The following is a 25,621-nucleotide window of genomic DNA, read 5'->3' as shown; positions in this document are numbered from 1 at the left end:
TTTGTATCATTAGTTAGATTTTGGATATATCAAAAAGAACAATTTGTCCAGATTGTACAGTTAAAAACTTCGAGAATCAAAGTATGGAGAAAAAGGGATTGTGGGGAGATGAATGTTTTTTTTTTTTTTTTTGGAGAGAGAATATTAGGATGTACTGGGGTATCTTTGGTAGTTAAATAGGCTGTACTTAGTTCATTTTACATTTTAATTTAAATATTAGGGTGTACTCAGTTAGTTTTAAGGCTCGTTTAGTAACACTCTAAATTTATATTTACTCTTAACAGAGCCATTCCAACCCAACACCCAGTCAGCCCAATTTCAGTGGGTTAAAGGCTGTTAGCTATGTTTTTGGCCCACTATCCAGTTCCACAAATAAGATATAGGCCCAATATATGATTTCCGCATATATTAGTCTAGAGTCATTCTATAGTGAGGGCTTTATATGTGGCCTTAGTTGAGATCATTCTCTTAATCGTTGAATCAGGCTAACCAACAGTTAAAAGAAAAGGCATCACCTAAAAACCAATATAAAGCCCTCACTACAGAATTCTTGTATTAGTCATTGGGGACCTCAATTTCAGTATTTGGGCCGCTATTAAAATTTGGTCATATTTGTGGGCAGCCATTTAACTATTTGGGCCCATTATTAGGTTGCCATTTAAAACATTTGGGCCTATTACTAGGCCGCCAGTTATATCATTGGGTCTCACCATTTATATAATTGAGCCTCGCCATTTAACTATTCGGGTCATATATTGGGTCGCAATTTAAAAAACATTGGGCCTCTTATTGGGCCATCATCTATATTATTGGGCCTCGTATTAGGCTGCTATTGGATCATTGGGCCCCTTAGTGGACCGCAAATGATCTCATTGAGCCTCCTATTGAGCCACCATTTATATTATTGGGCCTCTTATTGGGCCACATTTTATATCGTTGGCCTCCTTTTAAAATTGGGCCTTTCATTGGCAGCTATTGATGAACTTAGGCCTATTATTGGGCTGCCATTTACATATTTGGGCCTAGTATTGGGTCGCTATCTAAAACTTCGTCACATTATTGGGCAGCGATTTCAACAATTGCGCCTTGCTGTGGGCCATTATATTTCGACTTGGGATTGGGTTCCCATTAAATTTTTTGGGCCATAATGAATCTCTGTCCAACAATGAGGGGACCGACTTTATTTCATGGACTATACGAGGGCCTCATTTCATATTCTTGCCTTTACCAGGAGAGCATTTTATATAGCAGCAATGTACAAAATGAAAGGCGTTATTTGTTTCGGACGAAAGTTTATATTAACAATTTCCAGAACTTTATCCACTATAATATCAATTTCTATTTTAGTTACTTTTTTATTATTACTGCTTTATTAAAACAAATCATGATTATTAATGTAGATATACGAATAATGCTTAAAAAATTAAACAAATTAACTGTATTAATGCAGATATACATGAGACAGGCAACCAAGCACGATTAAATTACATTAAATATTCTTCTAGCACAAGCCGGTTACATGCTCAGTTGCTCCTCAGTACCCCTTTGAAGAAACCAATCACACTTTGCATGGTATAGGGGATTCATTGCAGGCTTGATGGAGCTACCTCCGCTTGTACCTGAAGAAAGAAATCGAAACAGAGAAGAATTATTACAGAATTCAGATATACATGAAATATCATTCATGCGATGAGGTGATAAAGGAACTCCACCTTACCTTGACAGAGGAAGGAAATTTTTTATTTTTTTTTAAAGGTTGAGAAAAATCAAAGTGAAAAACAAAACAATGGGATTTTTTTATTATTTTTTTTTCTGTTTTGGTAAAACACCTAGGGGTTCAGTAACAGTGGGGAAAAAGAACTGTTTTGACAATTAAAATATAGAGGACATATGTCACTTTGTGGTGGACATAAAGGATTGGCTCAAAACGTGTCCTCAAGTGTACCATTAAAGTTCCTTTGTTTATGGAAACTAGAAAATACGAACATTTGAGCCACTAGTGCTACTACAATTCAATGTTGCATAAAGGACCTTTACTTCATTTATTTTTCCAAAACCTCCCTACCCTAAAGGACTACAATGCATGCTGCCAGGCTTTAACCAAACAAGAGCCTAAATGATTTATTTCCCATCAGGATGAGATGTTCCTGTAAATTTATGTATAGAATTTATGTCCTCGCTCATCTGCCAATCTAAATATAGAATTTATGCTCTACATTCAGCTCAGTTTTGGAGTGACTTAACCACAGATCTATTTCTCCAAGACTTTCGTTAGCCGAAATAAGCATCCAAAATTTAACTAAATGTAGAATATAAATTATATATATATCAAATACAATGCTCAAGAAGGTGCAAATTAAAGCCGAAACAAGTATATTAATCACAAGCTAAGGTGATTCATACCTTGACTTGCTCTTAAAAGAATTTGTGGACTTTTTCTTTCCGGCTCCATTGCTTTTTCTGTTCTGCTTCCTTTGACTCATGTCGCTCTGGAACAGGTCCTGCATCTCATCTGTCCTTGACTGAGTTCTTTGCGGAGTACTACTAGACTTCTTGCTAGGCTTCCTCACAACCTTGCCAGCATCTGTTGCCTTCTTTGCAGCCTTCACAGCTTTTGCCCGTCGGTAAGCCACGTCAACAAGTGGCATTCCAGTCTTCTCCTTCTTACTTTTTCCACTACCCTGCAATTTCTTACATAGTGATCACTGTGTGCAACTACACAATATATTCTATCATAAAGTTTTTTTTTTTTTTTCTAAATGTTGAGCTTTATGATTACATTAAAACTTAGAGAAAAGCACAACACGGACATAGAGGTACAGTATCTTTGACCATCTTCTAACCTATCTACTTAATATATACAATAATCGAAGTTTTTTTTGTTAAATGCTGAGCTTTATGAAGAAATCCCCCTACCTGGAGGTGCAATACCACATACAGGAGAATTTTGAAAATCATACTGACGAAATCGAACTGTTCTTTAGCCATGGAATGCCTTTCACAAAGGGAAATGCAAGGGACCAGATCAAGCAAACCCACTTGGCTCTTTCATTAATATAAAAATAAATAATCACTATCAAGAACCTCAGACCTCAAGCATAAAAAGTTCACAAACACCAACTAACCAAATACTTGTGTTATTTGATAACCTCTCTGTTTATGCATATTATTCCACCGTAACAAAACACACACACACACACACACGCACACACTATTTAACTAATCATATATATGTATGATCTCAGAGACCAATCTTGGTATCCGGGATCCAGGACTGGCCCTCATGCAGGATCACTCAGGCCGATATAGTAAGACTCAAAACTAAGATGACAAAAAACCACACACACACTATTTAACTAATCATATATATGTATGATCTCAGAGACCAATCTTGGTATCCGGGATCCAGGACTGGCCCTCATGCAGGATCACTCAGGCCGATATAGTAAGACTCAAAACTAAGATGACAAAAAACTGAACATTCTGGCTATTTTAATTTGACCTAAACTAAGATGACAACACAGGAACGCATGAGAAAGGCATGTGTGTGTGTGTGTGTGTGTGTGTGTGAGAGAGAGAGAGAGAGAGAGAGAGAGAGAGAGAGAGAGACATACATTCGACTTTTCATTTTGATTTTCCTCTTCTAACATTTCCCTGGCTGCTTCCAATTTCCTTCGCTTCTTTCGAGGCAAATTTTTCTGCTCCACAAACTTACCATGTTACATGCTTAACTTGGATTAATTAAAAAATAGAAAAAAAAAAATCTAGGATTATATCACCTCATGCTCCCGCTTCCTCTTTTCTTTCAGTTTTAAGTCTTCAGCTTGTTGGGCACTGATTACCTCATTTCCAGAGTGCTTTTCACTTTCATTGGATGCCTGCCAGCAGGAGAAAAAAATGTTACAGCATCATACCTTTACTTTGTCAAGTAAACACATTTAAAAAAAAAATCATAATAAGAAAGAAAACAAGTCATCCTATAGAAAAATAAGACTACAGTGAAGATCTAAAACAGCTGTAAGTGTTTCTTACTCCTATTATAAAAAAGAACAAAAAACCAGCACATTGGAAAGAATAATAAATTTGAAGATTAATTTGGTCTTACTACAATTTGAATGACCACTTTTTTTATTTCATTTGGCATTCAAAAGAGAAACAAAAAGTTTAGACATACCCTATTAAGTTACAGAGTGGGCATAATAAAGTTCTTTATATTGCATACAAATACAATAGAGCCTAGTGACACATGAACAGGACAGGTGGTAACTGAAAATTGAATTATCAAATCAGAAAACACGGCAGGTAGATAACAATACAAATGGTTCCCAATTGGCCATATCGGAAGCATTTGTAATGGTGTTTGCAAATGCGTCTTTCTTATATAACACAAATTTGTAGTCTATAAAACAATCCATGCAAATAACAGGCATCCATGAACCAAATCAACCACATTGTATATGACTGAACAAACGCATGTCAACATAAGACAAATACAGTGCATCAATAAATCACCTTAGCTGCCTTCATTACAATCCTTTTTTCCTTTTCTGTTACAAACCAGGTTCTTTTGGGGCGCGAATAAATTTCATCTTTGTGTGCAATCATATTCTCTGCCTGCATTAAAGGCCACAAACAATCATAGTAGCAATTATATACATAGCATCAACCTTCCAAACAATGCATTGGTAGCAACATCAAAGTTCCCAAAAGAAGGGCAATGTAAAACCTTCTGATTGTTTATTGCGCTCTAAAAAAAGACGACAATTATATAGCGAGGGCGGAGTGGTGTTAAATACCTTGTTTGCTTCCATTTCAGCTTTTCTTAGTGCTTGCTCTTCCCTGCATATATTTGGCATCTAATTAGTTCTAGGGAAGACATGTAAATAGGTAAAAACCTAACGAAACAATAGAAACCTCTCTTCTTGAAAAATTGTGGCCACTTGATCTTCCATCTGCTCAATTATCTGAGACCACTTAGTAATTGATTGTTCTGCCACAATTCGACTCCTCAACTTTGAACCAGCTCTTTTTGCCTATCAAATTGAATTCCACTGAGTTACAGAAAGGTTACAATAACAATTACATTAAATATGAAAATGTAAATTCCAGAAATCATGATCCTCCTTTAACAAGAAGCAGTAATTGGAGGACTTAGAAAACTTGAGGACGAAGGAAGAAACTCGTCCAAGAACAAAATAAGGAAAAACATGATGCTCACAATGGCTTTTAAAAGTGATCGGTCATTGTCTGTCACGAAAGTAACAGCATATCCTTCTCTGCCAGCTCTTGCTGTACGACCCACGCGATGAACATAGCTGCACAAAGAAACAAAAGAGATTGAACTCACAAGGATGCACAAACAAGAATAAAGTGGAAGAATACATGCACAAACAATAAAACGGGACATGCAAGTCAGCAACAGTGTATGGTAGGACAGGTGAATGCATGAATACATGGCAACTGTTAAGAGTCTCAGTTATTACCTTGTAAGGTCACGAGGACATGCATAGTTTATAACTGTTTGAACACCAATTATGTCAAGTCCCTATAAAATAAAAAACAGATTCATTAATTTCCATAAGGAAGCAGAACTTATGTATTTTACTTGAAAGTCAAGATGAAGGGGGAAGAAGAGACCACACTCCAACAAATTCACCCTTCTCTCCCACTCCCCACCAAATACACAGATACAAAAAACACAAATAAATAAATGGGTGGTAGAGTATAATAATATATTATTATTATTACGGGAATCAATTGCCTGAAAAACGAGGGTAGAAATCGTTACCAAGTTTGGCCACAAAGGAATTACTGACTAAGAGATGCACACACCTGGAAATACTAATGTACAGGAAAAAAAAAATTGAGAATTTGTTCTTACACGAGCAGCCACATCAGTTGCAATCAAATAATCAACTCCCTGCTTCCTGAAAAGTTCCAATGCCTACATAAACAATAAAAGAAAAGAATTTGAAAGATTAATACAGGAAAAAATAAAAAATAAAAAAAAGCTCGTCTGGAAAGCAAATGTATATCCAACAGGTTTCAACAATCTTCTCTACATTATAATATTATATATCCGAGAATACTTCACTAACACGTTATACAAATAACACAAATAACAAACTGTTCCCCTATGCACACAAGTTACTAACATCTAGGCGCTGGACTTGAGTAAGGTTGCCATGAAGCTCAGCAGCTTTAAAGCCAGCTAACCCAAATAATATCTTCAACCTGTGTGCTGCCTGTTTTGTACCACTGCAAAGAATATACAAAATTAACAAAAGATATTAGAAGACAAGAGGAAGGGAGCTTAAAGGCAATTGCTTACTATGAAGTATGAAGACAATAGCGATTTACACATATACTACAAACCTGAATATGATCACTCTGGAAGTGAATGTCTTTGAACACAATGCAAGTAGAACTGCTTCCTGATTTACTTCACGCATTCGTCGTATTCTAACCACCCTACATGACAGTCAAAATGATGCAGACAAAAATATGACATAACTCATACACAAACATGTTTTTCAACATACATGTACTCATGACTGAATTATAAAGTCAAATGGTGCAACAGTTCAAAAAAATATTGATCAGAGCAAATTGGAATATTGAGTATAAATGAATTACTCCTCAGTTAGTGTCACTGGACGTTTCGCAGAAGGGTCAGCTGAGAGGCGTACTGGTTTGGTCAGAGAAAGTTTGACAAGTTCATCAACTTCTTCAGTCATCGTAGCTGAAAATAGCATGGTTTGTCTCCTTTTGGGGCATACACGAATCTGCATATACACTAATGATTAGAAATTGTTTAATAATTTAAAAAAATTGTAAGACAAAACAGCACATTCTACTTTTTAAGAAAGGGGCAAGGGGATACCAGCTCACGAATCTCAGCACTAAATCCAACCTCCAAAAGGCGATCTGCCTCATCAAGAATTAGAACAGCGAGATCTTCCAAATCCACAGACATAGAATTACGTAAATGATCTATAATGCGTCCAGGTGTAGCCACAACGATATCTGGCATTGATCTCAAGGCCGCCTCTTGTGCCTGATAAAACATGGAATTACTTCAATATTTTTGTGAAAGGGAAAAAAAAAAGATGAGCTAAAGAGCAATTAAAAAAACATTTCGTAGGCAAGCATTATGTAATGCTCCCCATGGGCAGATGCACTTCATGTGGATCATCATTTCATTCACTTTCATATAATATGTTAATTTTTTACAAATTTATAAATAAACCCAATCCTAGACATGTATTTATAAAAAAACCCAAGCACTATTTAAACATAGAAACACACCCAAAATCAACCCCAAAGTCAACTTTTTGGGTGTGTTTATAAATGGGTTTTGAGTGTGTGTAATGATGGGTTTTGGGTGTGTTTATATGTTTAAATAGTGCTTGGGTTTTTTTATAATTTCAACCCCCATTTTGGGTGTTTTAGTGAAACTCCCTTAATTTTTTCCATTCAGAGGTACAATGTGGTTTTTGCGCTTACTACAAGGTCGTCATATTTGAGTACAAATATTTGACCTAATACAGTTGATGCAAGCAATCCAACCTCAAACCACGAATATGACGATTAAGGCATTAAGAAATGAATGCAAATCAAACCTTTAATGACAACCCTCCAACAACCAGGCAACATCTGATATCGGTAAACTGGGCAAGTTTCTCAATCATACTATGAACCCTGAAACCATGACCAGAAATTAGATTGAAACTAACAAGGCAAGACCAAAGGAGAAAAATTATATGATGTTTTACAAAGGGAACTCCTCAAAAAGCAAGCCATCTTGTCTGAACAACCAATATAAGACAAAATACGATATTATAGTAAGTATTAGATTGACTAGCTCATACTTAAATTTCTACCAATTTGTCAACCAATTCCATTTACAATGTAATCCGCACTAAATAGGAGAAAAGGTGGATAAATATATATAACGTTTAAATAAAATAACCAAGGACAGAAATAACACATACTGAACTGCCAGTTCTCTGGCCGGGGTCAGAACAAGGACTCTTATAGCTGGTACCCGCTTTGGGCGAAACAATAGTCTCTCCAGAGTAGGTAAGGCAAAGGCAGCGGTCTGTGAAAATATTCCAGGAACAAAGGCGTTAACAGATTGAGATGAAATAGGAAGATCAGTCATTGCATGAACTAAGACAATTTCGTCACAACTACCGCGACTAACACAATCCCTAACCCTAACTGTAATGGTTACTTTACTGAAAGGAGAACTGGTTTACCTTCCCAGAACCAGTAATTGCACTCCCACATATATCACGCCCGGTCAGAGCTAATGGTATGCACGCTGCCTACATAAAAAAACCCAAAAATTCAGTAAACTCAAACGATGTGTATGAAATTACGAAAGTAACAAGTAATCAATTGTTAGCGGAATAGGATTGGAGACCTGAATTGGAGTCGGCTTGGTATAGCCCAACTTCTCACACGCCCGAAGCAAAGGACGTGACAAATTGAGCTCCATAAACGAATTTGCATTAAACGACGCTCCGTCTGAGGGAGAGAAAAATGACTTACTGTCACTGACATTAGTGGCATCATCGCCTTCATCATCTTCTGGCTTATAATCTTCCTAAATAACCAACACCAAACAAGATTCATTTCAAAAAAATTATATAATTGAATTTATTGAAAGAGTTTCAGTAATCAAAAGAAATAGAAGCCGGTACCTGTTTGTCGGACTCGGATCCAGAGCTAGTACCGTCGTCGGAAATGGGGTCTGAGATTGGGACGGATCGTTGTTGCAGGGCTTTGGAGATCTTGAAATCGACGGACGTGGTGCTTCGACGAGCATGTTCTTCGGCGACTGTTTCGGAGTACGCAGCAAAGTCCCATGGGGATTGAGAATGGCGAGGTCGCGGGGGTTTTACACCTTCTTGTTGTTCTTCTTCTTCTTCCTCCTGTTGTTCTTCTTGCTGTTCTTCTTCTTCGGCATCGGAATATTCTTCGTCGCTTGGGGGCTCGAATACGAAACTCGGAGCCATTGTAATGGAGAACTAATGCGGGGTCAGGGATGAGTTGAGTCTTAGGGTTTATGGATATGGCTTAGGGTTTTAGAGAAGGTAGGCAATACAATCCAAACGACGACGTGGTGAAGTGGAAGCCCCAGTAAGCAGGGCTGAAGTGGAAGCAAGAATTTTATTGTAGGCGTGGGTTTGATCAAATTAGTTAGGGATCAAATTTATTAATCTAATCTGACAATTAAGAAATATAACCTCATTTAAAAGCCATATAAAGCTCTCGCTATGGAATGACTCGGACTTGCCCTTTAGCTTTTTGGGCCAAGCAAGAAGAAGTTTATGTCATGGGCAATGGCCTCTCAATGGCGTTGTCATTCAGGCATTAAAGTGATTATTTTCCTTTTTTCCGGTTTGAAAAATGATTAATTCATCAAGCTGCATTTTATCTAAAATGTAAGGAAATTTTGACGAAACCAAAATGTTGACTTAAATCCTCATAAAATGTTTATGAAATTGGTTTTTTTTTTTGGTAAAAACCCGGCGTGCTGTGGCGTCGAATTCGATGCTATGTATGTGGTACAAAAAAGACTTTGGTCTTGACCCAAAAAAAAATAAAAAAGACTTTAGTTGCATTATATATGTCTGTGTAAGTAGAAACTTTCCTCGCTGCTTCCTATTCGACCAGATCAACTTGAGCCCGAGGTGAAGTATTCCGAAAGAAAAAGACGGGACAACTTCCAATCCAACTCCAACGTGTGACCTTCCCCGAAAAATCTTAATTTTAAGTGAAAGCTAGAGTGTTTCTCACCCAACTCAATGTGCCCAAATATAATTTGCATCGGTGATTTTGCAAAAGAAAACTGCAGGATTGAAGTGAGAGCGTCAATCAATTGTATGATTTGTGCTTCTTTCAAAATACAGTGTGTGCAAGGATGAACCCTAGTTGAAAATACTACCATCGTTTATACTGATGATCATCAGTTTAACCTTGTATCAATAACAAAACTGACGATTAATTCACCTCATCAAAACAAAATTCAAGCACATTCTAAAATGACATTGCAATTACTAACGAGTCTTTGGCAAACAAGCAAACTAACAAAACATGCTCTCGGCCCGCCAATTAGCTACTAACAGAACTTCCCCGACTGCTATAAACTCCAAGACATGCCTTTTAGTTAACTTCGTGATTCAAAGAAGTAAAGTGGATGCTCCAATTGGAAGGTTCACCTTAAGGGACAACTTCTTCCACCAATTTGTCAGTCTAGCTGGACTGACTTGAGGCATTCTCATATCAGACATCAATTGTTGCAGTATCTCATCCCTTTCCATTTTGGCTCGATATCATTTGAGTCAGACGACTCAAAATTCTAAAGATATAGTCGATTGTTCTTCAGCTTGTATAATATTTTTCTATTGGCGTTCATATTATGATGACCAAATGCACAGAGAATAAAGAGTTATTACAAGAAGTTTATGCTTACCAAATAAAGAAACAGCAGCCTTGCTTTATTTGAAAACAAATGGTAAAAGATGATGCCATCGGATTCTGAACAGAAATGCGGAAGAAGTTTACTGGTAACACTCTAATTCAAATTTCAATTTCAGGGTCAATCAGTACATTAGATACATGGAAAATGCCTAGATAGTTAATTGCATAGCAGAGCAAAGCACACAATAAAGCAGATCATATCAATTGGATTTTGCCAACAACTCAGCAGCAAAGCATTTCTTTACCTGACAGCGCTTCCTTGCATCCATCTATATAAAAAAGGTACCATTATCACATTTTTTTAAAAGAGGTCCCGCCACACACAACTCTCATGACAAAGAGGGGCGATGCATATCGAAGTAAAACACAAATTTACAAATCAAATTAATTTCATCCATTTTCAAGACTCTAGACCATACACTTCCAGAGATGCATTACAACTGTGGAAAGCACGGAATCAGAAAATTGCAGCTTGCAGTGTCTCTGAATCAGAAAAACAAAAACAAGGGGTTTAAACAAGACGATTTTGGACAAACAGTAAGTCAGAACTTAATACTCTTTCAAGCACAAAATAACAACTTAAAGAGAAAGAAGCAGTCCTTGTATATTGTAGCATATATGATAAGACATAGAAAATTAAACATGAGCAAATACCACCAGCAAATTGAGTTAAATTATTATTTACATCCAGAAGAAAATCGAAAAAAATGAAAACAGATCTCAATTTCTTCTTAGAATCGTCTACTAAACTAACAAACAAACAAACGCAAGTAAATAAATTACAAATACAAAAAGAAAAAGGAAAAATGACACGGGGAGGAGGGTTGTAATAGCAGAAACACTGATACCCATTCGAATCAATGGGAGACCGAATTACCTCCACCAGAACCGGAAGCTCCGGCTGCACTGATAGTCACAGTTTGCTTCTGCCTCTGCTCCTCGTATTCAGGGTCATCGGTGGGCAGCTCGAACCGGCAAACCGGGCAAGAATTCCTGGAACTCAGCCAAGGCACAATGCAATCACCGTGGTACCCATGCCCACATGGCAGCTTCTTCGACACTTCACCAACATTCACCATATCCTTGCATATGGCGCACACTAAGGCCTCATCCTCCGACGCAATTTTGACCGTCGGTAACTCAGATACGGCGTTTTTGGACGCCGGTGGAGCCCCTCTCCTTCCAGCGTTATCACTCTCAGCCAAGGTCTGCAACAAAGCCTCATAGCCAGCTGCGTCCACGTAATCCTCGGGATTGCCGATATATCGGTCCGATTCGGGTACCTCAAGCCGGAACTCGATCGAGTTGTCCTCCAGTCCCATCAAGATCTCAGCCCAGTCCAGAATCCGGTTCCTACCGGTACTTGCTCGGGTCGCAATGTCTTGGATGCGGAGACGAAGCACATCGCGACGACGTCGTCTCACGTCTTGTTCATCGGTCTCTAGCTGATCCTCCTGGTTCTCTTCATCCTCGTTATCCGATCTATCTTCTTCGTCTTCTACTTCCTCTCCGGCTTCTTCGTTTTCCTCACCTCCTTGGTTGTGAAACTCAACACTGTGCGCATCGTCTTCGTCCTCGTCGTTGTCCCACCCGTCCATCTCAATCCTGAAGAAATCATCCTCGGGCAAAGGATTTTGTGGCAGCGGTGGTGGAGCGTCCTCTTCACGCGCCGCTTGAGCGATTAAACGGAGCACTTGGCGGAAGAAAGTCGGGTCGTCAACCTGATCCGTCGATTCATACGACACAGCCGGGATCGACTCGACGAACCCGTTCTTGCACTCGTGGCAGATGATGTCCGGCAGATTGGCGAGGGTTTCGATGGACACGCGTTTGTTGCAGTGGTAGCACCAGTACTGCAGCGTCTCCGTCTCCGCCTCCGGCACAGATCGTGGTGGCGACTGAGATGGAGTTTCAGCCATTGCGTGTCGGTTTTGAAGATGTCCGATACGGCCAAGAAAGACCTTGTACGACAAACGAAAGAAGGAGGAGCGAGGAAAGTGGGCGCTGCAGATTAGATTCTTGAGGACCTGTACCCCGAGAGTGTCAATTGTGTGCGGGAAACGCTTTGGTGTTTCTGGGTGGTTGCTTGCCTTGCGTTTTGAGCCGTTGGATGGGTGTAATTTGATGATGTAAATTGGACAACAATGTTCGACCCAAAAAAGTTTTCAGGACAAAACAATTAGCGGTCTATATGGGCGTAGAAGGTGGTTGGTACCGTAAATGCAATAACTAATAAGTGAGAAATGGAATTTGACCCCAAAAAAAAAATTTAGAGAAAGGGTTTTTCAATAAGATGAGTGAGTGTAACATAGTAAACAAACCAACAAACCCTAAAATGTTCATTCTTTGATCCAAAAAAATAATAATTACAATTATATCATCCCCTCCCTCAGCATAAAGAATCCGCAAAATGTATGATTTTAGCAATAAAAAATGTATGTTCTATATAAAATTTAAAATAACAACAAACCATTGAAAATTAATAAAAGTGAATTCAATACCAAATTAACAATTTTTAGTGGTAAAAAATATCCCAATACGCACGGTAGGGAAAGCGCCTTTGACCACATTTGAACACTTTTTTTCTTTTTCTTTTTTTTTTTTTTTTTTTTGGCAAAGGTAGAATTACGACCCTGTTTAGGATTGTTTTTTTTTGCCCAAAACATGCTTCACTTTAAAGTTAAGCAGTCTAAGATATTTGGTAAAAATAAAATATCTCCATCATTTTAAAAGCAGTGGCCTTTTGATAGCATATTTTAAAAGCAAGTTTCTACTTTTCAAAGTGCTTTTCAAAATAACCATAAATGAGCCTTGAATGAATTTTTTTATTCCCAAAATAACATCATTAATTTTTAAAAATGACATCACCTCTACCTCCACATCCAACTCCACCAACACCACCGTAACTGCCACTGCCACTACCACAAAATCCTCATCTGCCACTACCACCACCCCCACCTCCACCTCCACCTCCACTTCCACCACCTCCATCGTCATCTTCACCCCCACCACTACCACCATATGATTAGTGTATAACACTTCAACATGATGTCTATTTTATTTATTATTCACAATTACAACAATTTTATATTAAAATTTACCAAACAGTTTTGAGAGTGTTTTTTGTACTAACAACACTTTAAAGATATTGTTTACCAAATATAGAGCTACTTTACTTTATAATTAATTATTTTCAAAGCACATCATAAGCAACTTTTTTTTTTAAGTGACAACAATTCCAAACTGGCCCTACATTAACACTTACCTTCCCTAGGCTATATAGATGAGCCCAACCTTGGGAACAAATTTTTTTACAACATATAATAATTTTAATTTTTTTACATTTTGGTCCAACCCAACGAGATTTGGCATATAATTTCTTCAATTTTTATTGTGAGCTAGTGCTAGAGGTGATTTTCGGACAGATTGGATGAGAATTAGGGGATTCTAATTCCATTTCAAAAAAAGTTATATTTTCCAATTCTAATAATGTCACATCTAACAAATAATAGTATAGTTGTTCCTGGGTTGTATTAGTTTTTCTTTCTATGTTGACAAAATATTAGGCCATTCCTTCCAAAATACCCTTGATTTGTTACGTAAATAGTGCGAGATGTGAGAGGAAAACTATTAGTAGTAGTGGCTTTGTTTTTTGAAAAAACTTTCCACTTTGTCTAGCAGGGAAGTAAATCGAATGGAAGCATGGCGTGATTACATCTTATCCGAGTTGATCAGGACAGGATTTGCCATCACCAGACTGACTCACCCGTGAATATATATGTTCCTGTTTTAACAGAAAAATTAGTACAATCTTATATCTTAACACTCGTAGAAAAGTGAAAAAGAGAAAAAGAAGATCTGATTATGGTCGGCCGTGACTAATTTAACTACGGCGTGGAGGCCGTGGTGTTGTTTGTAGACTTATGCTATAATTAACTGCCGTGGTCAATGTCATCCACACAGTGGAACCATGGCCACCGTCATGTTTGAAGTAATGTAATTTTGTTGGGACAAATATATGTTCATTTATTTATTTGTTTATTGGAGAGAAAACAAACAATGCTTAATTTACAACAAACTCTTGCAGTTGTCCACTGTTAATTAAAGAGAGAAGTGTGAGCCCGATATTTATTTATAACACACAATTGCATTACCTTGTCCGCATTAATTATTTATACACAATCATATTCCTCACTCGATCCAAAAAGCAAAACCCTCCATGTACGTCGTTCGTAGATAAACGCAAACAAATCAACACATCAACACATCAACGACCAAGAAAGAGACATTTTACCCACTTCGAGATTCCTGCTATCAATTTAACGACGAGCCGTAACTGAGTTGGTGCGGGAGCCTAAGCCGGACCTCAGAAGCCGACGACTGGACGGCGACACCATGCCAGCAAATACCACCCTTGCACATGTCGTGGACATGAACAGAATGGTCGCGCCGGATTGCATACGTGGCTTTACGGGACACGTCCCACGTCAGAGTCGCAATCAGGATAAGGCACACCACGATGGTGGACACGATTAACACAAAGCCACCACTGAAGCTCTGACCAAACACCACCCCATACGCCTTGATCCCCGTGATCACTGCCACGTAGATCGTCGTCAAGTTCCCAGCCACTGCATCAGAAACCGCCATCTGCCTCAGCCTGCCTTGTTGAGAATTGAGAGACACTGATCGGCTAATTATTAGCTCTTTGACAAGTCTGGGGTGGCGGCTATTTAAAAGATAAATAAAAGGGGGTCCACTTTTACAGGTGAATTAATGAAAATTCAAAGGTTGCTTCTGATAAACGCAAATCTGGACTGCTTTTGGAGGAAATTGAAAACTTGTTGGAAGGGGTTTTAAGTCAAGAATCGGTCTTCTTGGGACTGTTGGGTGTTTAATTACAAGGATCAAAACGCAGTCGTATGGATGTATCTCAAATCTGATCAGTCAGCTGTCATGATGGCAAAATGTTGAATGTTGAGCTTATCTTCAGATTTTTGAGCGTTTCTTGCAAGGGAAAGTGGAAGGTATCATCTTTGTTGTCGTACGTTTGCCTATTTTTAAATCAAACAAGATGATACCACCACGTGTCAACTTCTGTCTTTCTTTTTGAGATATAGTAGCTTCTTACGTGGTTGTACTTGTACCAGACTTGCCAAACAATCTATTGGAGTTATGTTAGACAGTACAACGACGTCGTTGGCTGCACAACGTGCTTCTCTCATCTTGTTTACTTTTCCTAAGGTACAATGACATTGGCCCACCTGATTTTTCAGGGAGAGTTTTGGAAGTAAAATTGAATTGAGGACTTAATAATAAAGATTGGTGGATGAGAAAATCAAATGTAAGCATGACATGTCTCAGAGCAATTCACCACAAATTATATTTTGCTTGGATAGATGTTGTTGCTTAAAGTTTCCTCCTCAGTTTTTTTAATTATGAAGTTGGATTAAAGTGTATAAGTGCGATGGTGAATATTATAGGCCTATTGGATGGTGGTGGTGACCAAACTCTTCTACTAGGGCTAGGGGCCAACAAAAAGGAAAGGGCGAATAAGTCCCGAGCAAACAAATAAATAATTATTTTTAAAAAATTGTATGTCAAATTGAGTCTCTTGTGCATTGATCTTCTAAAGTCTTTTTTAAAATAAAAAGAATTATCGAATATCTTGTACATTGATCTTCTAAGTTCTGGTACTTGATCATACACCTTGCATAATCAGATGCAACGAATTCAAGCTTGGAGATGGATGAATGTGTATCATTCTCGAAAGGCTTAAAAGGCAGGCAATATTTGAGATCCAGAGGAGGCTTCGACCGAAGCATGGTTCAAAGTATTTCATCTTTATCGGATTCAGTTTCATAAAATTAACCAAGCCTATGGGGTTGGGGAGTGTGTGGTGGCACTGACCCCTAACTGGGTAAAATAGTAAGTGAAATGCTTATTAAGAGTCAAACTTTGGTGCCAATTGGTCTACTACAGTTTTAAAAAAAAGCCTTGATTTGCATATTATTAGTCACTTGAATCAAATTTACACGATATATTGAGAAACTATCTCCCTTTATAATTTAAATTATCGCTTATATTTAAAAAAAAAAAGTCAAACCTTGTTCATTACACAAAGCCGGGAGACAGAAGCAGATAGTTGACAACCTCATTTAAACTCCTTAACTATATTAAAATGATTTATTATCTCATAATTAAATCAAAAAAGGAGCATGCATATGTCTGTGTTTATAACTCATGCTGTCAGACTGGTAACTCCAGCCAGCAAAAAGAAATAATACAGATGCTATATATCATTGTTCCTACACAGAACTTCATTCCGCACCACCACCTTAACTTATTCAGTAGTATCTACTTCATATAACAAATTATTATTATATAGCTTATCTGCTCCAAGATTAAACATTGCCCCTCCAACTCATACCCGTTTTGGGACCACAAAGATTAGGCGTAAAACAAACATTAGAGTGAAATATAAGCGACATTCTTTGTATAATATTGCAATTACTTTAATTATTCTCCTCTACCCACCCTAGAAACTATAAAATTAAAATATAAAAAACATGCAACATTAAACAACGGTTATTCTTTTAGACAATTTGAGAAACAATAGCTGTGTGTCCATATAAATATTGGCTGGTTAGTGTCAAACAAAGTAGGGCAAATATTCAGTTATGCTAAGATACGCTCATATTATTATTCTTCTTCAATATTGAGGTATTTATACAAATACAAAGATATGTTAATTCTAAATAAAATAGGAAATATATCTAAATTACAATAGGAAGTAAATCTTTATTACAATAGGACTAAATAATAATTGGTAAGTAACCAAAATCCTAACTAAGTAAAGACTCGCCAACATTCACCCTCAAGTTGGGGCAAAGATATTTTGCACTCCAAACTTGACAAGCGAGTCACAAAACACTATACTTGAAAAGCACCAATTGTAGAGAATGTCTTTTGTCAACCACGAGTGAAACAAGTGACAAACTAAAGCAAAATCCGCAGTGGAAACACAAGAGCAAACCTAAAAAATAGGGCACATAGCGGAACACATAAAAGCGAACACGAAACGTGAGCAATGCGAGATAAGGCGAACACGAAACCCTATGAGCACGGCAAGAATAAGGCGAACACGAAACCCGTGAGCATGACAAGTATGTAAAGCAAAACACGAAGTCATGTGAGCACGATAATAGATAAGACATAACACATAAACCCCTGTGAGTAAGGCAGTAAATAAGGCATAACATAGAAACTCTGTGAGCACGGCGGATGGTAAGGCAATAGCAAGGTAGGCAGTGATGACAGTAGCAAGGTCGGCGGCGGTGGATTAAGATTATAAGTTAGGTGTATAGTGCAGCGGAAATAAGTAGTGTTTAGGGTTATGGTAGAGACGGATCAAAACACAACAACATTATCGGCAGTGACCATAACAACAGAAAATGAAGCCAACAAAGTCAACATCAATGACAACAATAACGGAAATGGTAACAGCGGTAATATCAACGGATGGCAGTATAGGCAATAGCAACAATAAATTATTTCCATATAAACTTTAGCTAATTCACACAGACACAACTTCTCTTCAATCCTCATTTCCCCTGAAGAGAAGGGTAGTCGAAGTCAAGAAAAAACAACATCTTCATGGAAATACATCAAGGTAATTGGGATAGGTCAATAAACATATCCCTTTCACTCCTCCTCCCCCCCTTGAAGAGGAATGGATGAGAGCACTTAAATTTCAAGAAGAACACAAGCATAGGTCACAAGAGAACCAGACTCTTATACCATGTCAAACAAAGTAGGGTAAATATTCAGTTATGCTAAGATACACTCATATTATTATTATTCTCTAATATTGAGGTATTTATACAAGTACAAATATATGTTCACTCTAAATAAAATATGAAATATATCTAAATTACAATAGGAAGTAAAATCATAACATAGTAAGGAACCAAAATCCTAACTAAGTAAGGACTCGCCAACAGTTAGAACCATTTATTGTATCGATTTTTTTTGTTTGATAGACTACGGACGGTTAAAACCTATGTTATATGTATTGGCGGATTGAGGATTGTGACCTCATAGGGTCGTGGTGTATAAATGTCGGAATTCTTTTGTAGAAAAAAATAACACTAAAAAACAAAAATATAGTACTTCCATTCATAATTCATAGCAAAACTAACAATACGAACTACAATTGTCAATATCTCCATTTAACTCAATCGGTCTTGCTCTTGCACTTGAACTACCCAAATTAGACAAACTATTCGTTAATAATTTTCTAGGGCTTAGAACATTAATTTAGGATAATTTTCTAGGGCTTAGAACATTAATTTAGGATATCAATTTCATTAAAAATATAGAGGATATATCAATTAAGGGAAGAGGTTTGGGAGGGTTAACTAGGGTTTATATTGGGGTTAGAGAGTAATCTAATTGGGACAGGGTTCGGGAACAGGGTTTGGGAGGGTTAACTATCGGGTATGGGTTGGAGGGGTAAATGTTTGGTTTTTTTTAAAGGCTTGGCCTAAAACGGCATTGTTTTAGTTAGGTTATTTTTAAAAATTGCACGACTAAAATGACGTTGGGTAGTAGATGTTGCAGAGACATCCCATCTAGCAAGTAGAGCCTAATTCCATGGATTCCAAGAGGTCGTGCGACCCCACTATGGCTCTGCCACTGATTATATGAGATTAAATATCATGTACTAGTCCAACCCAACTCTTAACAAATGACTTCATTAAAAGCATGTTTACTTACCTAGAAAGGGAATGAGACTCATTCCAGACCACTCCTCTATTTACTTGCATGTTGGGCCCACATATAATCATGATTTTGATTCCTGATATAGGGGCAATGGCATTTCAGATGGGAAAGATGGTATTGTTGGGCATGGATGAATCAGAATGGATATTTTTCTATCCAAATTGCCGTCATATATTTTGGGGAAAAAAAATAATTTATGCTATTTTCTTTGAACATAAATATATTTAACTTAATTGTATATATTTAGATATACTAGGAAGTAAGAATTAAACTTATAAAACATGATTATTTTTACAGAACTTGAAAAAAAAAAAATAAATAAAGAGCTTGAATAACGACGAAAAAAAAATAGAGAACTTTTCTCATGTATATATTTTTTTGTTTAAAACAACAAAATTTATCATTTGAAAAAATGTGTAAGTAGTTGAACAATTTGGTATTGGATTTGTTTTGCAAGGGCATTTTGGTAATCAAATTGATTTTGATTCTTAACAATAGTAAATAGTTTTAATGAGAATTCGTTTTGTTTTCATTCTAATTCGTGGCAGTTAGTAAATAACTTAATTGGAATGATTGACTTCGATTCCTGAATGCTCTGATTCATGTTTATCCCGATTTCTAATAAGTAAACATGCCTAACTGCTTCACAAAACAGAGTACCTATATTAATCTCTACGTTGTTTTGAAAAGATATATTAAATATGAATATTCCTTTTCTATATTTTGTTATATAAAAAGAACACTCTATGCTGAAGTGAGAAGCTACTTAAACCCTTCAACCAGGGATTCTTAAACGAAAAAGCCCTTTCAACTAGGAGTGAAAATGTTGTGGTGAGTCATCACAAAAGTATATTGAATTTAAAAATTGGAAAATTGGTATGCACTTTCACGCAGATCTGAGAGGCCCAATCTTATTCTTTTAATTGGGCTTTGATAGATTCGAGCAGAAGAATCAAAAATCGATGAGCGTTGGATTTTATCCACGTCAAGGACGAAACAAAATCCAATAATAAACTGCCACGTAAAAGAAGTAAACTCTATCCGTAGGATCATCCATGTTGGCAGCACAAGCTTCATCGGATAGGTCAAGCAGACTGGAAATCTCAAGTCGTCGGTAGGCCCGTCCTCAATTCCTTGTGTCTCCACGTCAAGGAAACAGAGCAGGCCCAATAAAATCCAGCCACGTATCCAGAAACAAATCAAGAAGCGTTGGTTCGCCACGCTGGCAAAACTATGCCAATCCAAAGTCAAGTTGCCGTTAACATGACGTTCTCCGTCTAAACAGCAGAGCTATTTTGTATAAAAACTTAAGCTAGGAGAGGTTGGCAAGCACTGAAACGGATTATCTCAGTGAGCGAAGTTACTAGAACAACTTCTTCGAGTGTGTTGGAGTAGTAAGATGAGGAAGTGGACGATCCCTTCCGCTCTGCTTCTGCTGTGCCTTCTCTCTCTCCTGCCGGATCAGGGTAACCTAGGGTTTTCATAATCTATGTTTCTGTTCATTTCTATAGATCTTGATTAGTCAATGCTGCATTGCTCGAAGTAAATGTTTCTAAATTTTGATATTCTTATTTGGAAGTTAAAATTTATTAGGGTTTTGGGATCTATGTTTTTTCAGGTCGGAAATTACAGGCCAATGCAGAGGGTAGTTCTGAGGAGCTCGTAGATCCACCAAAGGTTGAGGACAAGATCGGGGCTGTTCCCAATGGGCTATCCACCGACTCTGATGTCGCTAAGAGGTGAGAGGTTTATCAATATCTGAGTGTTATGAATTTGAAGCCTCTTTAGCAGTTTCTGAATAGATGTGTATTACTTACTGCCACTGTAGGGAGGCCGAGTCAATCTCAAAGAGATCACTCCGCAGCAACGCGGAACAGTTTCAGTTCCAGGCAGAGGTGTCTCGGCTCATGGACATTATTATCCACTCTCTCTATAGCAACAAAGACATTTTCCTCAGGGAGCTGATCTCCAATGCTTCTGATGTAAACCTTTGACACTAATTTATCTCGTACAATGTTTTATCATTGACATGTCATGATTTCGATGCTAACGGAAAACTTTTCTCGATTTCAGGCGCTCGACAAGATTAGATTCCTTGCCCTTACAGACAAGGAGGTTTTGGGAGAAGGCGATGACACTAACCTCCAAATACAGGTTAGTGGATGTTGCTTCCTTTGCTTTGAATTTATGAAGCATACCAAGCGATATATGTCATTGAATCTTGTTGGATTGTAAATAACCTGTGCAGATTAAATTAGACAAGGAGAAGAGAATCCTCTCCATACGTGACAGGGGTATAGGTATGACAAAGGAGGACTTAATCAAGAACTTGGGAACCATAGCAAAATCTGGAACTTCAGGTACATATTGCTTTATATATTGAGTCTGAAAATTTCCAGCGGAATTATGTGTTGGTTATCCTGATTAATTCGTATTTACTTTGCTTGCAGCCTTTGTGGAGAAGATGCAGACAAGTGGTGATCTCAATCTTATCGGGCAATTTGGAGTTGGGTTCTACTCTGTATACCTCGTTGCAGATAATGTGGAAGTCATCAGCAAACACAATGATGACAAACAGTAGGTGTTTAAAATACGTGTTACTCTTTCATTGATGTTGTTATGCTAACAGTTTTCTTGGGGCACACCTTAACTGTTATATGATGATCATATAAATTTCTTGTGTTTCAGGCATGTTTGGGAGTCAAAGGCTGACGGGTCATTTGTAGTTTCCGAGGATACATATAATGAACCACTGGGACGTGGTACTGAAATTAGATTGCATCTTAGAGAAGAAGCAGGGGAATATTTGGAAGAGAGCAAACTAAAAGTAAGTGGTTCCCCATTTTATTTCATTTCAATTTTTACTTACGTTGGTTCCCCATTTTCCTGGGTGCTGGTACAAACTATTACTCCCTTCTTAATTATGCCTATTATATAACCAATAACGTTCTCATCTCTGTTACTTGAATGCATTGTTCTGATTTTTGTTTTATGGTGCCATGATAATTTGATGATTGTTTTTTTTTTTTTTTTGCAGGAGTTGGTGAAGAAATATTCTGAATTTATCAACTTCCCCATCCACCTCTGGGCAAGCAAAGAGGTTGATGTGGAGGTTCCTGCCGATGAGGATGAGTCCTCTGATGAGGAAGAATCACGTATGCACCCATTATTCAAATTTTTTTCTCAAATATGATTGTAAAAGCTTTTAGTGCTGATAGCAGAAATTACTTATATTTCTAAGCATTAAAATTTCATCTGGTTCGAGGCATATTCTTACATATTCTTGCCTCCCTGCTTTTACCCAATGATTGTGAACAGCTGAAAGCAAATCCTCCAAGGAAGAAACTGAGAAAAGTGAAGATGAAGATGAAGATTCTGAGAAAAAACCAAAGACAAAGAAAATAAAAGAAACTACTTATGAATGGGAGCTTCTAAATGATGTTAAAGCTATATGGTTGCGCAATCCAAAGGAAGTAACTGATGAAGAGTACACCAAATTCTATCACTCTCTTGCCAAGGTAATGTTCTTATGGTTGCATGACCTTGTAGAATGTTTTTGGGAACTAAATCACCTTTCATATTCTGTGTATTCATCAATTGCACATATGTATACTCTTCAACAGGATTTTGGTGATGAGAAGCCTTTATCATGGAGCCACTTTACCGCTGAAGGTGACGTAGAATTCAAGGCTGTCCTGTTTGTGCCTCCTAAGGCTCCTCATGATCTATATGAGAGCTACTATAATGCCAATAAATCCAACTTGAAGTTGTATGTTAGAAGGGTTTTCATATCAGATGAATTTGATGAGCTTTTGCCAAAGTATCTGAATTTTTTGAAGGTAATACAGGATATGTTTAAGTTCTTACAATTAAGTTTATGAGATTGGTTTTTACATGCTTACCAAAACTGGTTTTTACATGCTTACCAAATCTGGTTTTTACATTGATGATCTTATGATCAGGGTCTTGTTGATTCTGATACCTTGCCACTTAATGTATCACGAGAAATGCTTCAACAACACAGCAGTTTGAAGACAATTAAGAAGAAGCTCATCCGGAAAGCCCTTGATATGATCCGTAAACTTGCTGAGGAAGATCCTGATGAGTCCAATGACAAAGACAAGAAAGGTATGGTGCACATAAAATTGCTTCTTTGTTAATATTTGCAAGCAGTTTCTTTGTACAATTCTGGGAGTATTCAATCAGAGCGTACGATTTGTTATGTGGTGCATTGATGTCATGTTTACTGCATCCCAATTGAACTTGCATTAATACCAACCCTTGAAAACCAACAACTTGAGCTTCATGTTTTGCTGTTTTTTTGTAAAAGTTAGTGATGCTAACTGGGGGGGAGAGTTACTAAGTTTGCATTAATTGTTCACTTATGCTTTGTGTTGAATTTTGATGCGAAAACAGAGCTTGAGAAATCCAGTGATGATGATGAGAAGAGAGGCCAATATACTAGATTCTGGAATGAATTCGGCAAGTCCATTAAGCTTGGTATCATTGAAGATGCGGCTAACAGGAATCGTTTGGCAAAACTCCTAAGATTTGAGAGGTAAACATATTTTATGGTACTATTTATGTTTAGTTTTATTGGCAGCACTAAATGTCCTTATAGTCGCCTTCATGGGGTTGAATGACCAACTTTGAACTCTCTGGCAGCACCAAGTCAGATGGAAAATTGACTTCACTAGATCAGTACATTTCAAGGATGAAATCTGGGCAGAAGGACATATTTTACATTACTGGAGCCAGCAAAGAACAGTTGGAAAAATCTCCATTCATTGAGCGGCTTAAGAAGAAAAATTATGAGGTACATATAAAAGATATTCAATCTTTGCACTTGTTTAAATAGGGATATTTGTTACTTTCCCACTTGTTTGAGTCACGAGGAAGGGCTTTTTTTTTTCTCTCTATTTACCTTCTATATCTATTGTTGCAGGTTATTTTCTTCACAGATCCAGTTGATGAATATCTGATGCAATACTTGATGGACTATGAAGACAAGAAATTCCAGAACGTGTCAAAGGAGGGTTTGAAACTTGGTAAAGACTCAAAAGACAAGGAAGTCAAGGAATCATACAAGGAACTCACTAAATGGTGGAAGAGTGCTCTTGCCAGTGACAATGTGGATGATGTGAAGCTGTCCAACCGTTTGGCTGACACGCCTTGTGTGGTTGTGACATCAAAGTATGGTTGGAGTGCAAACATGGAGAGGATCATGCAGTCTCAGACTTTATCAGATGCTAGCAAACAAGCATACATGCGTGGCAAGAGGATCCTTGAGATTAACCCAAGGCACCCAATCATCAAGGAGCTCCGGGAGAGAGTAGTAAAGAATGCTGAGGTATGTTCTAGACTTATTCCCCTTCACTTACATGTTCAGAAATTTGAATGGAGGAAACATGTATGAAGAAGATATATGTTCATTCATGATCTCCAACATTTACAAATGAGTGGTGGGTCTTCCTTGCAAAATATTTTCAAGAAATCTTGACCTTTGTAACCTGGATTTCTCTCATTGGTTAAAATTGTTTCATTTCTGTTTGAGTCTCATTTGGGGATCTGATCTTTGTTATGAAATCAAAATGGTTCGTCATTTAGGTGGTTTACATGAATAAATAGGCACATTGCTATTGCTATCACAGGTCTGTTAAGCAATTGAAAGGAGCCAAGGCGTACTCTTATGGTTGGGTTTAAAAGCATGTCTTAGGAAAAAACCATTTGTTGAATTGTTAGTGATTCCGGTTTAATCTTATTCAATATTTTTGCTTGCTCTTCAGGATGAGAGCGTAAAGCAGACAGCGCAGCTTATTTACCAGACTGCACTCATGGAGAGCGGTTTCAATCTCCCAGACCCCAAGGATTTTGCCTCCCGCATCTACAGTTCAGTGAAGTCTAGCCTAAACATAAACCCTGATGTTGCAGTTGAGGAGGAAGAAGAGGTTGAAGAGGTTGAGACAGAAACTGCTACAAATGAAGCGACAGCTACCCCTGAGGCCGATGGAGATACACTGAAGGATGAGTTGTAGGTTGCCTATAGCCGATAGAGTGGGGTGATACATTAAGGTCCAATGGGCTTTGGCCTTTCACGGTTCAGTTTCTGGAGAAACGGGAAATCGCTGCTTTGCACTTTTTGATTTAATTTGGTTAAGTTAAAGACATTAGGTAATAGATTTACTGTAATCGTATAAACCAGAATTTTGTCTCCAGCATCTAGTTAATGAGTTTAAGAGAGACAATGCCATGTACTTTCTTTGCAAATACAATGTTGTTCAATTAATCAATTGTCTCTCTCTATTTCTTTTCCTCACCTTGTTGAGTAATTGCAGCGTTATATACA

The 25,621-nt window shown here is 37.6% G+C and overlaps 4 protein-coding genes across 9 annotated transcripts; 1 reads left to right on the top strand and 3 right to left on the bottom strand.

The window, feature by feature from the left end:
* Window positions 1-1,401: 1,401 nt before the first annotated feature.
* On the bottom strand, window positions 1,402-9,230 carry LOC103321232 (DEAD-box ATP-dependent RNA helicase 28). The gene is made up of 19 exons (XM_008223019.3): window positions 8,709-9,230; window positions 8,429-8,611; window positions 8,262-8,330; window positions 7,995-8,101; window positions 7,623-7,701; window positions 6,884-7,057; window positions 6,637-6,785; window positions 6,376-6,471; window positions 6,156-6,258; window positions 5,882-5,944; window positions 5,484-5,545; window positions 5,219-5,315; window positions 4,915-5,033; window positions 4,797-4,839; window positions 4,513-4,614; window positions 3,780-3,878; window positions 3,615-3,698; window positions 2,404-2,681; window positions 1,402-1,619 (listed from the first exon to the last, which is right to left on the bottom strand). Exons 1-19 carry the CDS (start codon window positions 9,021-9,023, stop codon window positions 1,604-1,606), a joined length of 2,238 nt encoding a protein of 745 aa, XP_008221241.2. The 5' UTR covers window positions 9,024-9,230; the 3' UTR covers window positions 1,402-1,603.
* Window positions 9,231-9,608: 378 nt separating this feature from the next.
* Window positions 9,609-12,603, bottom strand: CIP8 (COP1-interacting protein 8). 6 transcript variants are annotated; one of them, XM_089044863.1, is made up of 2 exons: window positions 11,369-12,603; window positions 9,609-10,548 (listed from the first exon to the last, which is right to left on the bottom strand). In XM_089044863.1, exons 1-2 carry the CDS (start codon window positions 12,408-12,410, stop codon window positions 10,463-10,465), a joined length of 1,128 nt encoding a protein of 375 aa, XP_088900989.1. In that variant the 5' UTR covers window positions 12,411-12,603; the 3' UTR covers window positions 9,609-10,462. The 6 variants fall into 6 exon arrangements, with proteins under 6 accessions (XP_088900989.1, XP_088900991.1, XP_088900993.1 ...); XM_089044865.1 differs by having other exon boundaries at window positions 9,609-9,859; window positions 11,369-12,601; XM_089044867.1 differs by having other exon boundaries at window positions 9,609-10,412; window positions 11,369-12,600.
* Window positions 12,604-14,592: 1,989 nt separating this feature from the next.
* On the bottom strand, window positions 14,593-15,515 carry LOC103321234 (uncharacterized). The gene has a single exon (XM_008223022.3). It carries the CDS (start codon window positions 15,139-15,141, stop codon window positions 14,806-14,808), a length of 336 nt encoding a protein of 111 aa, XP_008221244.1. The 5' UTR covers window positions 15,142-15,515; the 3' UTR covers window positions 14,593-14,805.
* A 5,037-nt stretch (window positions 15,516-20,552) lies between these two features.
* SHD (Chaperone protein htpG family protein) lies at window positions 20,553-25,565 on the top strand. Its single transcript, XM_008223023.3, has 15 exons — window positions 20,553-20,741; window positions 20,894-21,014; window positions 21,104-21,257; window positions 21,349-21,429; window positions 21,524-21,635; window positions 21,726-21,852; window positions 21,964-22,102; window positions 22,313-22,430; window positions 22,594-22,793; window positions 22,899-23,114; window positions 23,238-23,403; window positions 23,692-23,833; window positions 23,941-24,091; window positions 24,221-24,625; window positions 25,062-25,565. Exons 1-15 carry the CDS (start codon window positions 20,675-20,677, stop codon window positions 25,308-25,310), a joined length of 2,448 nt encoding a protein of 815 aa, XP_008221245.2. The 5' UTR covers window positions 20,553-20,674; the 3' UTR covers window positions 25,311-25,565.
* The last annotated feature ends 56 nt before the right edge of the window (window positions 25,566-25,621 follow it).

Source organism: Prunus mume, linkage group LG2, assembly GCF_029339155.1.
Source record: "Prunus mume cultivar Tortuosa linkage group LG2, ASM2933915v1, whole genome shotgun sequence".
Lineage (NCBI taxonomy): Eukaryota > Viridiplantae > Streptophyta > Magnoliopsida > Rosales > Rosaceae > Prunus > Prunus mume.
Note: the sequence above shows the minus strand (reverse complement) of the source record. Positions and strands in the feature narration are given on the sequence as shown.

What these genes read in the sequence shown, in the direction of transcription:
- LOC103321232 (XM_008223019.3), bottom strand. Translation starts at nt 9,023, where the DNA reads ATGGCTCCGAGTTTCGTATTCGAGCCCCCAAGCGACGAAGAATATTCC. An exon ending in CAACTGATGTGGCTGCTCGT is followed by an intron (nt 5,546 to 5,881) that starts GTAAGAACAAAT and finishes TTTATTTTATAG; the next exon opens with GGACTTGACATAATTGGTGT. An exon ending in GATCACTTTTAAAAGCCATT is followed by an intron (nt 5,034 to 5,218) that starts GTGAGCATCATG and finishes TCAATTTGATAG; the next exon opens with GCAAAAAGAGCTGGTTCAAA.
- CIP8 (XM_089044863.1), bottom strand. Translation starts at nt 12,410, where the DNA reads ATGGCTGAAACTCCATCTCAGTCGCCACCACGATCTGTGCCGGAGGCG. An exon ending in AGCTTCCGGTTCTGGTGGAG is followed by an intron (nt 10,549 to 11,368) that starts GTAATTCGGTCT and finishes ATTTCTGTTCAG; the next exon opens with AATCCGATGGCATCATCTTT.
- LOC103321234 (XM_008223022.3), bottom strand. Translation starts at nt 15,141, where the DNA reads ATGGCGGTTTCTGATGCAGTGGCTGGGAACTTGACGACGATCTACGTG.
- SHD (XM_008223023.3), top strand. Translation starts at nt 20,675, where the DNA reads ATGAGGAAGTGGACGATCCCTTCCGCTCTGCTTCTGCTGTGCCTTCTC. An exon ending in AAACACAATGATGACAAACA is followed by an intron (nt 21,853 to 21,963) that starts GTAGGTGTTTAA and finishes CTTGTGTTTCAG; the next exon opens with GCATGTTTGGGAGTCAAAGG. An exon ending in TTAAGAAGAAAAATTATGAG is followed by an intron (nt 24,092 to 24,220) that starts GTACATATAAAA and finishes CTATTGTTGCAG; the next exon opens with GTTATTTTCTTCACAGATCC.